Source organism: Myxocyprinus asiaticus, chromosome 7 (genome assembly GCF_019703515.2).
Source record: "Myxocyprinus asiaticus isolate MX2 ecotype Aquarium Trade chromosome 7, UBuf_Myxa_2, whole genome shotgun sequence".
Classification (NCBI taxonomy): Eukaryota; Metazoa; Chordata; class Actinopteri; order Cypriniformes; family Catostomidae; genus Myxocyprinus; species Myxocyprinus asiaticus.
In genome coordinates, this window is record NC_059350.1 from 16,477,935 (window position 1) to 16,490,973 (window position 13,039).

General features: G+C 38.7%; 1 protein-coding gene across 1 annotated transcript in view; it reads right to left on the reverse strand.

Annotated features, from left to right (window-relative positions):
• Positions 1-13,039, reverse strand: part of tenm3 (teneurin transmembrane protein 3) — a 211,850-nt gene that overhangs the window by 66,467 nt on the left and 132,344 nt on the right. The window contains exon 11 of the mRNA XM_051702870.1: positions 8,610-8,795. Coding sequence (XP_051558830.1) covers positions 8,610-8,795 — 186 coding nt within the window. The remainder of the gene's footprint in view (positions 1-8,609; positions 8,796-13,039) is intronic.

The following is a 13,039-nucleotide window of genomic DNA, read 5'->3' on the forward strand; positions in this document are numbered from 1 at the left end:
ATAAAACATGATGAGAGTCTAACATGTTCCAAGATAGAGCTAACATATTGAGGTTTTCAGTCAAGTATCAAAGCAAGTCCATAAGAGTTAAGAAACATCTTTAACAAAAAAAAAAAAAAAAAAAAAAAAAAACCTTCTAAAAGTTCTTGGCGGTCTCATGCACCATATGTAAGTATGTGAGGCTGAAATCACACTTGGCTCAGGACTGATTTAGCCCTGTGAATCATTTCCAAAAACACCTCAGTGACAGTAAACAAAAATGTGCTAGTTTCTATTCTCCTGATCTCAATTACACCACAAGCTAGTAGTTCATTACAAAACACAGTTGCTCATCATTTGCACACATTACAGTCTCCTAGTTTTTGTAGGACTCTCTTGTTTTAGATATGAACAAGACTGTTGGGGAGGGACGGTTCTGCAGAAGTTGAAACATCAGCCAAGGAGAACGCTAATGGACATTGGATTGGATTTTGGACAGTCCAAAAAAAGCAGCAGATGAAGAATCACAATAATAGCAGAACAGAAACACGCAGTAGAGAGAGAGTGAACAAGTTATTAATGCGCCATAAAAATATCATAGAGACCTCAATCCGGGACACAAGAGCTCAGGGGAGAGAGAGAAAGAGAAAGAAGAGGAAAATACACAGTACCTTGGACATATGTCTCCGGGTGAGCTTTTTAGGGGGAAAGAAAAAGACAGAGTAAAAGAGGGAGAAAGTGTGTTAAAAAGTCAACAGAGAAGAAGCAACATAGTCTTCATGTGAGTAAGAATTGTAAAACACATTCAAACTGAAACATGCATTCAAAAACAAACATACGAAGAGGTTACTTTAGATATCTAAATTGGACATACCATAGATTTCTAAGAAAAAAAAAAAACATGAACTTATTTATTAATATTTTTTCCAAAAGAGGATGATCCAAAGGGAGGTTTTGTCAGATTTAGATGGTAAACAAAGTGAAGTTAACTAAGCCCCCCAAAACACAAACTCACACAGGGGTAGGCAAAAAACAGCCCCATTAAGCAGTCTTCAGTGTATCTCATTAAACAATGTTACAAATTGTCACAGAATGGACATTCCACGTCACCATTCGAAAAAGCTCAACGGCACCTGGCACAATCCTTCAAAAAAACATTCAGGGAATGAAATGAAAAACAAAACCCATAAAAAAATGATTCACTCTGCATCCTGTTCAGTATTCAGAGTGCTTCTAAATCAGTTTTCAACTGTGTGAAACTATCACTTAAAATGCATAAAGAAAATAACATGGGCATCATGGGATTTACAGTATTGTTAGAATAGTGCAGTGAATGAGGCCTTTCATTCTAATTGGAACCCAGTGATTGGCAAGTGGTCCATGAATTCTCCTGTATGTTTGCTATTTCATGTTTTACAATGTCATCACATCAGCTCTATTATCCCCAAGCCTCTCAGTGTGTGAGTGAAATATTATATGGCCCTGAGTGAGGGGGGAAAAAGAAAGACAAAACAAAAAGAGTGTGTGTGTATGTGTGTCTTTGTGGAATATTGTATGGATAAGCTCTGAATCCTTCACATGTGTATATGTGGCTAAATGAAATTAATTGTGACAATGCTTTGGAAGAATCCCTGTACCCCATGTCATAACATTACATATGCTAAGTCACATCAAATCATCTTAAATAAAAGGTCACCTTTTAATAAAATCATAAGCAAGGCTATAGTGGTGTGGCTTTATTAGATGTATTGTGCTCTTACGAAGGATAGTTTACCCAAAACTGAAAAAAATCATTTACAACCCTTGTTGTGACCCATACAACTTTTTTTCTTCTGTAGAACAGAAAAGCAGATAAGTAGATAAGTAGAACGCTAGCCTCAGTCACCATTCACTTTCATTGCATCTTTTTTTTTTTTTTTTTTTTAAACAATGAAAGTGAATGATGACCAAGGCTGTCTGTCTCTTACATTCTGTCTAAACATCGTCTTTTGTGTTCCTTGGAAGAAAGAAAGTCACACGTTTGAAATGACATTAGGGGTGAGTTAAAAATTGCAGAATTTTCATTTTGGGTGAACTATCCTTTAAGAAAGATACTCTTGTATATAGTATTAATTGAGCAAATGTGTGTGTTGTTGAGACTGACTGAGAGGTGTGTATGTGGGAAGAGAGTGAGTGCGTTCTGATTAAATTCCTTGGATGTCCCGTTTCCACACACTCATTGTTATGTCTGGGAAATCTAGTGCTTAGACAGGGTGCATCTCAATCAGTTCCCTAGATCAGTAGTCAGGGCACTGATCAGGGAGTCAGCCATTTTTAGGGCTGTCTCATTCGCAAAATCGTTCCAGTGCACTGAAACATTCGCTCCCTAAAAAATCCCACAATGCACTGTAAAAACAAGGGAGCATCGTTGCTCACTATGTTCCCTTACTGGAAACGTCGTCATGTCTTTTGAAGTCTCTCAAGTCATTAAAAGACGAGCACAAGTGTAAAACTATGAAGTACAAGCCTTATTTTCTCTTTAAAAGAGATGTTGTTTGTGTCTTTCCTTAATAATTACCATGAAAGTGAAACAATCTTTTAAATATTTGAGTTGTTAAAAGAAGGTTTAAAATGCACTCCAATATATATTTATTTCTTTATTTATGCCATTTATCTGTTATAATAACACTGTATATTTGAATATCTTCAACGAAAATGAATGATAGTGTCCATTTATTCAGCAATGGTGCTGATTAATAACAGCTGCGCTTCTATGCGCGAGCTCGTTAACGTGTTGCAAGTGATTGAGTAATAAGTGTCCCAATGTTCAGTGGATCAGTACCCTTACCAGTGCCCAAATTCATGTTCACGATATACTGATTCACGACATAGGGAGCTGATTGAAACACAGGGACAGTTGTGGTAGATCGGGGTGTGTATCAACTCCATATTACACAGAGGGTTATGAAAATATCAGCTAACCCACTCTCTAAGCTGGAAACTTGCCAGTGAGGGCAGCCAATTACTGCTTAATTACAACAAAGTTTTGTTCATTTACACTGATGGTCCTGAGGGGGAGATATATAGAGAGAGAAAGAGAGTGAAGGAGAGATGGAGGGAGAGGGAAAAAGGCAATCATCCCTTTATGGACATCAATGCTTCATTATTTACGTGCACATTCAAAGAGCTCTGATTAAAGTGACATTAATCTGGAAACAATTATACATTGTATCAAGCCTGGTTCAGTCACCGCTCCTCTAAGGAGAAAGAGTGTGAGAGAGGGCCTATAATAATTTCCATTATCTTAATTGCTATGCACAGCCACATGGCGGTATACATGCCCCCACAGCTGCAGGTAAAGCCAGTCTGACATAAGGGCCAAACAATTGTTTTAATCATGCTCATGGGCACCTCAATCAATCCCACAGAACCAATCAAATGTTAGCAACGTGTCAGCCCTCTACCTGGCTGCCAGCCGCCACTGCCACTGTAATGGCAGGACTGCAAGCACCACCACCTTCCATCTACAGCTTTCAGCAGAGAAACAGCCTTTCTGAAACCCTTTAAGAGCCTATTTGGATTGATGTGCTGTGAAAGGGCATTTCATTAATTACTGATTGAGATGATTAAGTGTGGAGAGTGATTTGATGTGCAGTCCATGCTATGTTTTGGCTTTAACACTGAATGTGACATGAATTGATGTGAGGGAAGATTGAGGGCGTTGAAGATTAAGATGATGTAGTTTGTGCATATTTGTGCACCTGTAGTGTATGCTACAGTCTGTACACATGTGTGCATGCGTGTGTGTGATAATGAGAGAATCTGAGGTTATGAAAGACAGTCATTTCAATATTGCATAAAAGTACGCTGTTTTTAATCTATGACTTTATATCAAGTAGCGTATGTCAAAGGTTTCAAAGTGCATTTGCATTAGTGCGGGTAAACTCAACATTTACACTGGTGGCCAAAAGTTTGGAATAATTGGAATTTTGCTGTTTCGGCTGGAAATTGGTACTTTAATTCACCAAAGTGACCACAACTCATGGTCAACTGATCACAAAGTATAGTCAGGACATTACTGACGTATAAAACAGCACCATCCATATACAGTGTGATCAGTCTGTAAATAGAATGTGAATGTAAATTAGCTGAACAAACATGAAAAATACAATGCAAGAAGAATTTTTTATCAATATTTTTGTCTTGTATTCCTGTTAAATCCTTAAGATGTTAAGACCAACTTTCTTCTTTAAAATGCTTTTGTTAAGCATAGATTTTTTTGTGAAGTTTAAAATATACTTAAAACAGGTAAAACAATTTTCCAGTGGGGTTAGAAAAATACATTTAATTCAGGACTCTGAAAACAGAATACAATATTCTTACACGATTTTGATCAAAAATATTGATTAAGAAAACAAGTTTTTGCAGTGTACAGCTTTTCAGCCTGATTTGATGTAAAGAGACAATTTTGTGATACCACTGTTATCAGATTTTATTGGTGATTTGAAATATGTTATTGAAAATAACCTTGAAAAGCAGTTTTTGAGAATTGAGTCTTTCCACACTCAAGTAGAAAGAAGTTGTACAAATAGAAAAAAAGTCTGAAATGAGTTGTCATGCCACAGTTTGTGCACTTTTATATTATAGAAATTTGTCTAAATGATTTTGTATGCATTTTGTATGTGGGTATATCTCCTTATGAATATGCACAAGTGTATCTACACACACAGAGAGCCGCTCCTGCAGGGTTGATTGATGTGTGTGCACAGCTTGCTGTAATCTATGCCTTTCTCACAGTAAGAGTTGTGTTGCTGATGAATGATCTGGAAGGGCCCGAGGCCTAATGAAGCATACAAGTCTTAATAAAAATCTCAAATGTCTGGCAAGGGAAGGCTTCTGACCAGCCACACCACACAACAAATCAGTTTCCTAAGTCATAAAGAGTCTTTAAGCAGCTATTACAAAGAAAGCTACAGCGAAAATTAGCGATGCTCACATGAGTCCATTCACGTTCCAGAAAATGAAGTATACAGTATATTCACATTATATGCCACACTATTTTATACCATCAAACTTGTTTAATAAAGTCAACACTTGAGGTCAAAGCATGTAGAGATAGACAGAAACACACATCTCAGCAACAGGCTTTGACATAGTTAGTGTAGCTGCTCCAAAGAGCCTGTTAACAACTCTCAGCTAACTCTGAAATAATCATACCATCTGAAAAGATCATTGCTGCCTCTGACAAGAGAAAGTGCATTTGGCTGAAAGTGTGTTTTGGGTGTCTGTGTCTTGAGAAATATTTCACACTCATGCTTTTCCCTCTCTCATAAAGCTCCCCAATCTTCTTCAAATGAATAAACAGGTCTGTGTAACACTAAGCTAAATCAAACAGTCATCTCTTTTCAAAATCGGCTTGGATTTTTGGCTAAGTTCACACTAAAGGCATTAACTTTCAGAATAGTTTTTTGCAGTTGTTTTCAATGTTTTTGCTTCAATTGTTCAAATTTATATTTACAACTCATATTAGTCACCAATGTGAACAGACATTTGGCGTGAAGTTAACTGCACATGTACACTTTTTTTTTCACACAAGCACAACAAGAACATTATATTTGTCAGACACTATATCAAACAAACCAAATCGCGAAGTTAATGTGCTAACACTGCTTGTTTGTTAGCAAAAAAAGAGGAAGAAAAGATTACTCTTTTAATATACGTTCCTGGTTATTATATTATTGTGTATGATGTATTAGTGTGTTATTCCAAAGAGAGAATCAAAATCTAATACAGAAATTTTACTAAAAATTTTTAATTAATAATTAATTCCCAACATATAAATTCAATATATATTTTTTATAATAATATTTTTATCTCACTGAATGTGCTGTTTCATTTGGAAATGTCACAACACAAAATGGGTTGCCATTTCATGTTGCCATTTCATATATCATGTTGAAATCTGGTATTTCAACTTCTTTTCACTGACTTACTATCAGCATTCCAGCATTTTTATTTCGTGTAAGGCACTGCTGGTACTGAATGACGACAACAGCTTTGTGCTGTAGCACATATGTGCGGCTCTAATGTTGAAGCATTAACTGAGATTTGATGGATAATTTTAGGGTTGCTGATGTATTGGCGGTAGTAGTACAGTGGCCCATATCAGATTTTACAGATTTTGTTTTGTGTTCATACTGCTCAGAAAAAAATTATAATATCTGTATGACATGCTGACAAAAAATGGATTTGGCCCACATTCACCATGTACTATGAACTGAATTATTGGCTTCAAACCACCCATTAAAGCATTACAAGGCCACATTTTGATTTGTTATATCTATTTACATTTATAAACTGGCCTTATTAGTTCATAAACCAATGACATTTTGCAAAGAGAACAATTTTAGAACAAAACTTATAAAAGTTTAAGATAGTACTACTCTTTAAGGGATAGTTCACCCAAAAATGAAAATTCTCTCATCATTTATTCACTTTCATGCCATCCCAGATATGAATGACTTTCTTTCTTCTGCAGAACACAAGCAAAGATTTTTAGAAGAATATTTCAGCTCTGTAGATCATTTCAATGCAAGTGAACGGTGGCCAGACATTTGAAGCTCAAAAATCACATAAAGGCAGCATAAAAGTAATCCATACAACTCTAGTGGTTTAATGTATGTTGTTTATATATGCTGCTTTTATATGCTTTTTTGGAGCTGAAAAGGTCTGGTTACCATTCACTTGCATTATATGGACTTACAAAGCTGAAATATTCTTCTAAAAATCTTTGTTTATGTTCTGCTGAAGAAAGAAAGTCATACACATCTGGAATGACATGAGGGTGAGTAAATGATGGTAGAATTTTAATTTTTGGATGAACAATCCATTTAAATCCAAAGACTCTCATGTATGTTATAACAAAAAGAAACAGAATATTGGGAGTTTCCCGATGCTGCCGGTCAGTTTGATGATGCAAGTATGTGGTAATGCAGAGGAGATCTGAGTGTGTAGACTGTGAAGAGGTCTAATGAGAGTGAGTAGGTGTAGAGGGACAGAGAAGGTCACACACACACACACACACACACACGCACAAACACACACCCCTACGTGGAGCCAAGAGGCCCCTTATCTCAGTCTGACACATATGATGTATGAGGTACCATAATTCTTTTAGCTCCCTCTTGAGCTCTCTCAAATACACATGCACGCACACACACAAACACCACCCCCTGCAATGCATGTAGTCAGCACAGGCAGACAAAGTACCAACCTTGGCCTAAAGAGATTTATCTAGCCATCCTAAGTTTAGAGGGCCACACACAAAGTACACAAAACCTGAGACTTTTTTGTTGGCCTATTAAAACACACAGAAATTCATTCAAGTGCATAAACACTTTAATGAAACAGTCAAATTGACCAATCCATTAAAAAAGTCAGTGACATTTAATTTAAAAATGTAAGTCTTCTAAACACTGTATTATATATAGCTATTTATAATCTTTAAACTAAGACCAACAAGGTCATGAAGTGATCCAAGTCTGAAAGGCTCAAAATGTGGAGTCCAGGGTAGTGGTGTATGGGTGGCTGGCCCGAACAGAAGAGCAAGACAGAATTACATGCTAACTGTGCTAATTTGGAAGACAAACAGCTTAATGCTGGCCAGATTCACATAAAGCTGCCCGGTGAAACAGGCCTGCCTGCTAACAAGGCTGCGTACCTCGATCGCTCGTGTTGAGTAATAGAGCAGCTGACGTACCCTGCTGAGAGTTGAGCTGGTGGAGGATGTAACCAACATACTAACAACATGACCAGATTTAGTGACTGACGGTTAAACAATATGCAGACTTTTGAGTACAGAACTGAGCTGGTGTAGTCTTAAAGGGAAAGATTAACCAAAAATGAAATTTATTTTCTTTTCTTTCATAAGACCAGCACCAAAGCCATTTTTGCTTAGTTTATCTCTTGTTTCATTCTTAGATTTAACTAATGAACAGAGTTTACTGCTTGTTTAAGCAGACATTGCTATCATTTGGCCCCGATGAAGAAACCAGTGATTTTCAAAAAAAGGTTCTCCCCTGTGGAAACCTGCATCAACTGCTATGAAAATGTCAAGCCTTTGATAGCAAGCAAAGGTCAGGTGGAAGGTACAAAACAGAACAAACACCAGCAGCCCCCTTCCTGTGGAGGCAGAAGGTTAGAGTAGAACAGTCAAAACACGTGGAGGAAAGGCAGAAAGACAAAAGGAATATCTGATCAAACAAGTTCAAAGATGAGATACACCTTAATAAGACGTCAAAGCGTCAATGCCAGCTTGAAAACATCAAAACATAACAGTATGTATCAGTGCCAGAAATTAACTTTTTTGGTTAAGTGGCAATATTTGCCCTCTGGACTTTATTTATAAACCATAAAACACACAGCATTTCCTCCATTTATGTCAAATACATCAATTAAATAAAACTAATTTCCAGTCTGGACATTTACAGGGCAAACGTTTTAAATATCTGGGGAATTTTTTTCACTTTTGGTGGCATTTCTGCCCCAAGCCACATGCAATTACTGACTCTTCTATGAATATATATATAGGAATTGATAGAGATACATATGTTTGTGAGCAAACTGATAATGTGTGTGTGTATGTGTCTTACCGACGGTGCAGTGCTCCCCGGTCCAGCCTTGGTGGCATTCACATTTGCCGTCCTTGCAGGTGCCGTGTTCAGTACAACGCGGGTGACAGGCTTTCAAATCACAGACTGTACCCGTCCAGCCCTCCTCACAGCGACAGCTTCCACTGATACAGACACCGCGAGAACCGCAGTCCACCGCACATACCTCTGCGCACAAACACAAACAACACAGAAAATTAAATTCACATTTTTGTCTGGACAGCGACATACCTAATGTCTAAGATCATGTCTCCCACAATCAGGTAACACATTTTCAAGCACACAGTCTTCCCTACCCAAAACAACAGGATCAGAGGTTACATTCCTGTGAACCATCACGTCTAAGTAAGTGTGAAAAACTTGTGACAGGAAATAGATAACTGTGAACCCCTGCTGTGTGGAGTGGGCTGTGTGGCTGAGACTGTCTGCCTTTACTCACCCAACACCCCATAACAATGACATATCTCAACCTTGTCTGACCCAGTAGAGTGTGCGTGTGCTCCGTGAGGAGACTCTGGCGGAGGGGAGCTGGATAAAGGTGTGTTTTGGGGGAGGGAAAGAGAGATCAGAGCGTACAGACATGGATGTGAATTGACACACTGAACTTTCCACCCGGACCCAGAAGACGGGCCTCCCACATCGTTTGGAGCAAACAGCAAGCAAACAATGACAAGCCTAAATAAATCAATGTATACACACTCCAGTGTGGTCTGCCAAACATTGAAAGCACGTTTGAATGACTTCTGAGATAGAAGCCTATCATGGAAGTGTTTTATTATCTTTTCTTATCGTAGATTTGCACTCTTCAAACATTTTTGGCATGATTACTGTTTACAGGAAAAATATTCCGCATTGAGAAATGATTTAACGTGAAGCTACCATAGAGAAATTACCCATTTTTATCAATAGAAGCTAGTTTCGCTTTTATCATGCCCAGGCATAAATGAAGGCTGTCCTCCATGACTGACAACAATAGCTGACGAGGGAACATCGGGCGCATTTTGAATGATTCCCTTTGAAAAGAGTCTAAAAGTGATTTGGATTTGTTTGATGAATCTCTGTGTGTGTGGGTTTGGCAGAATAGCGGATGAAGACAGACGGGCTTGCAGCAAGCTGTAGTTTAACAGCCCACACACCATTCCACCAGAGCATCTCATTCTGACACACCCTGTCAAGGAAGGCACGAGAAAGACACATAGCCCTGATAAAGAAAATCATGCGATGTGGTATTGTTAAACTCCTTCTCTCTCTTTGACTCTTTCTGCTGTGCTTCCTGACAAGGTGTGAATCCATGACATGACATTCAGCCAGAGCTGGTGAAAGTGTATCGAGAAAAGGCAACAGAAGGGAAGAAATGGGGAAGAAATCAGCCACTGGGTCAGGTGAGTGCCAGTTTGTGGTTGGTTTCCCTGCTGTGTGCTGTTATTACGGCTTCTGTAGTTGGGCAGGAGTGACACACCCCTTCAAAGCGTGTTTGTGTGAGTGGGTGCCTGTGTTTGCGTCTTCTTCAGACGAGACTCCCCTGAAGTTAACCTCCATTTCCTTGGAGCGTGAGTGTGATTGAAAGAGAGAGAGGAAAAAGTTCACATAGACAGATGGAAAGCAGCTGCTGTGAAGTGCTTCTGGAAAACTGACGGCTTGAGCCGTAAACTGCCTCTAACTCTTAGGCTGCTGCAACTGTACTATATCAATCTGGATTACTCTCTTCTCTTTCCACGAGTCGCTGCCAGAGTGTGCACACTAAGTGCCTGAGTGTGTCACTGTTACATTGCCTGCTCTCTCTATCTCTCTCTTTGGCTGTGTCCGGAAATTGAAAACTGCTGCCTTTGCAGTATACAGCAGTGGTTCTCAACCAGGGGAATGGGGGGCTCAGCAAACTTCCAAGGGGGCCCCAAAATGACTTAAAATTATAAAAATAAAACCCTTAAAAGTTCTATTAAAATACAGTAACAATAAGCTAAAATCACGATGTAAGCCTACAACACATAAACTGACAGTTACTGAAATGTCTGGAATCCGGAAATTAATCATCATATGTATTTTAATCTACTAACACTCCAAGTTTCGGGGGCTTGGAGTATTGTCTTGGACAATTAGGTGGGCCTCGGAACCAAAAAGGTTGAGAAACACTGGTATACATTATACAGAGTGCACTTCAGTGGTTGGTGGAAAGAATAAAAATGGCCTCTGATGGAACAGTTAAAAAAGTAAATGAATTTATAAATGTCTATTGTTTTTTAATGAAAAATATAAAAAATGTAACATATAAAATTACTGTTTACATTGATACATAATTTTAATTAAATTATGAAATAAAATAATACATAATATATATATTTTATATAAAAATGTTAAAATAATATACTATATATATATATATATATATATATATATATATATATATATATATATATATATATTATATATATATATATATATATATATATAAAAACATAATGAAAAAATATATTAGAAAATTATTTAAAAATTATATTTCCATTTTAAATGTTTTTAATTTATTATTGTTACACCTGCAATGTCTGCTATCTCTCCAGAACACCGCCAGAGGTCTTCATCTCCGGAATTCTAGCTTTCCCTTCACAAACTACATTTCCCATAATCCCCCGCTCAGACTGATTACTCACTCACCTGTTTCATATTATCCCAGACTATTTAAATTCTCTGTTTACCTGCATTCAGTGTGAAGTCGTGTTCTGCCTAGTCTGCAGTTCTGAGTGTAATTGCCATTCCTGTTCTTCCTGTGTTTTTGACTCCTGCCTGTTTATTGTATTTCCCTGCCTGCTTGTGAGTTTTTGGACCTTTTGCCTGTTTACTGGATTACCCCTCTGTCTCTCGGATTTACTTGGTTTGCATTTCTTGGACTGTCTCCTGTGTACCGGACCCTTGCCTGTTTTGTCGTTTATCCTTTTAATTGCTACTTTGTTGTACCGTTATTAAACTGCACATGGATCTTAACACAAATGCCCTGGCGTCTTCGCTACAGAAGACTTCGCCCAACTTAGATCCAGCAGCCTTCCAACAGTTACACAAGCTTTTTGCAGCACAAGCAGAAATGCTTACCAGTCACCATCAGCAGCTGTGCAAGCTCACCTCTATCACGAAAGAGCTCTTTAAATCCGTGCAGCCAAAACCGCAGGTATCTCCGATGAGAGTTTCCACAAGCAACTCAGCCAGCAGCACAATGCAATCTACAGCTGCTGTTAATCCTCGACTCTCGCTTCCTGAGAAGTTTGACGGATCACCCAGTAAGTGTCAAGGATTTCTCTTGCGATGTGAACTCTTTTTATCTCAACTACCTCAAATGTATCCCAATGATGAAGCTCGTGCTTCCTTTATCATATCTCTGCTGTCAGGAAAAGCACTAGACTGGGCTACTGCGGTATGGAGTTGTGAGAACATTATAAAATGCTCTTTGTCTCATTTCATAGCTCGTTTACGGGAGGTTTTTGAGCACTCTGAGGGTGGTAAGGACCCGGGAGAACTTCTATTATGTTTAAAGCAAGGGAAGATGTCTGCTGCTGAATTCTCCTTATCCTTTTGCATGCTAGAAGCACAAACAGTGTGGGTGGAGGACACTTTGAAACTACTGTTCCATCAGGGGTTAAATCCTGATCTTCAAGCTGAACTAGCATGTCATGATGAGGGGAGATCTCTTGATGAATTCATCAAATTAGCCATTCGTCTGGATAACCTGATTAAAGCCCGTTGTCCAGACAGTTCTCTACAGACACTTCACTCTGACATTGCTGCAACCAGTTATTATGAACCCATGCAAGTGGGTCTTTCTTCTCTCTCTACCATAGAACGAAGACGTCATCTACGGGAGAAATTGTGTATCTACTGCGGACAGTTGGGACATTTACTGGCTGCCTGCCCTACTCGTCCCCCTAGGAAGGGGGAGGTGGCGGTGAGTTTGGAACTTTCAATCCTAATTCTAAATGAACAGTTTGAAGTTTCAGTTAATTTACATGTTCTAGATAATGAACACCATGTATCTGCCATTTTATATTCAGGGGCTGCAGGTAACTTTATTGACCTGGGTCTCACCACAAATCTAAACCTGTCTTTTGTTCCCTGTGTCCCTCCTTTGCATGCATCAGCACTAGACGGACAACCTCTGGGGTCTGGCAAGATTCAACAAATCACCCAACCCATCCGTCTTCAAGTAGGACTTCTTCATTATGAGGAGATTCAATTTCTAGTCACTCATTCTCCTAAGAACCCGATTGTTCTTGGCCTGCCATGGCTGAGACTTCACAACCCTGAGATCTCATGGAGAGATGGACAAACCACTTGTTGAAGTGCTTCCTGTTTCCAGTCTTGCCTCAACCTTCCTGAACCCATCTCTCTTCCTCCTGTAAGCACCACGACTGTCCTCGCTGAGAAGGAGA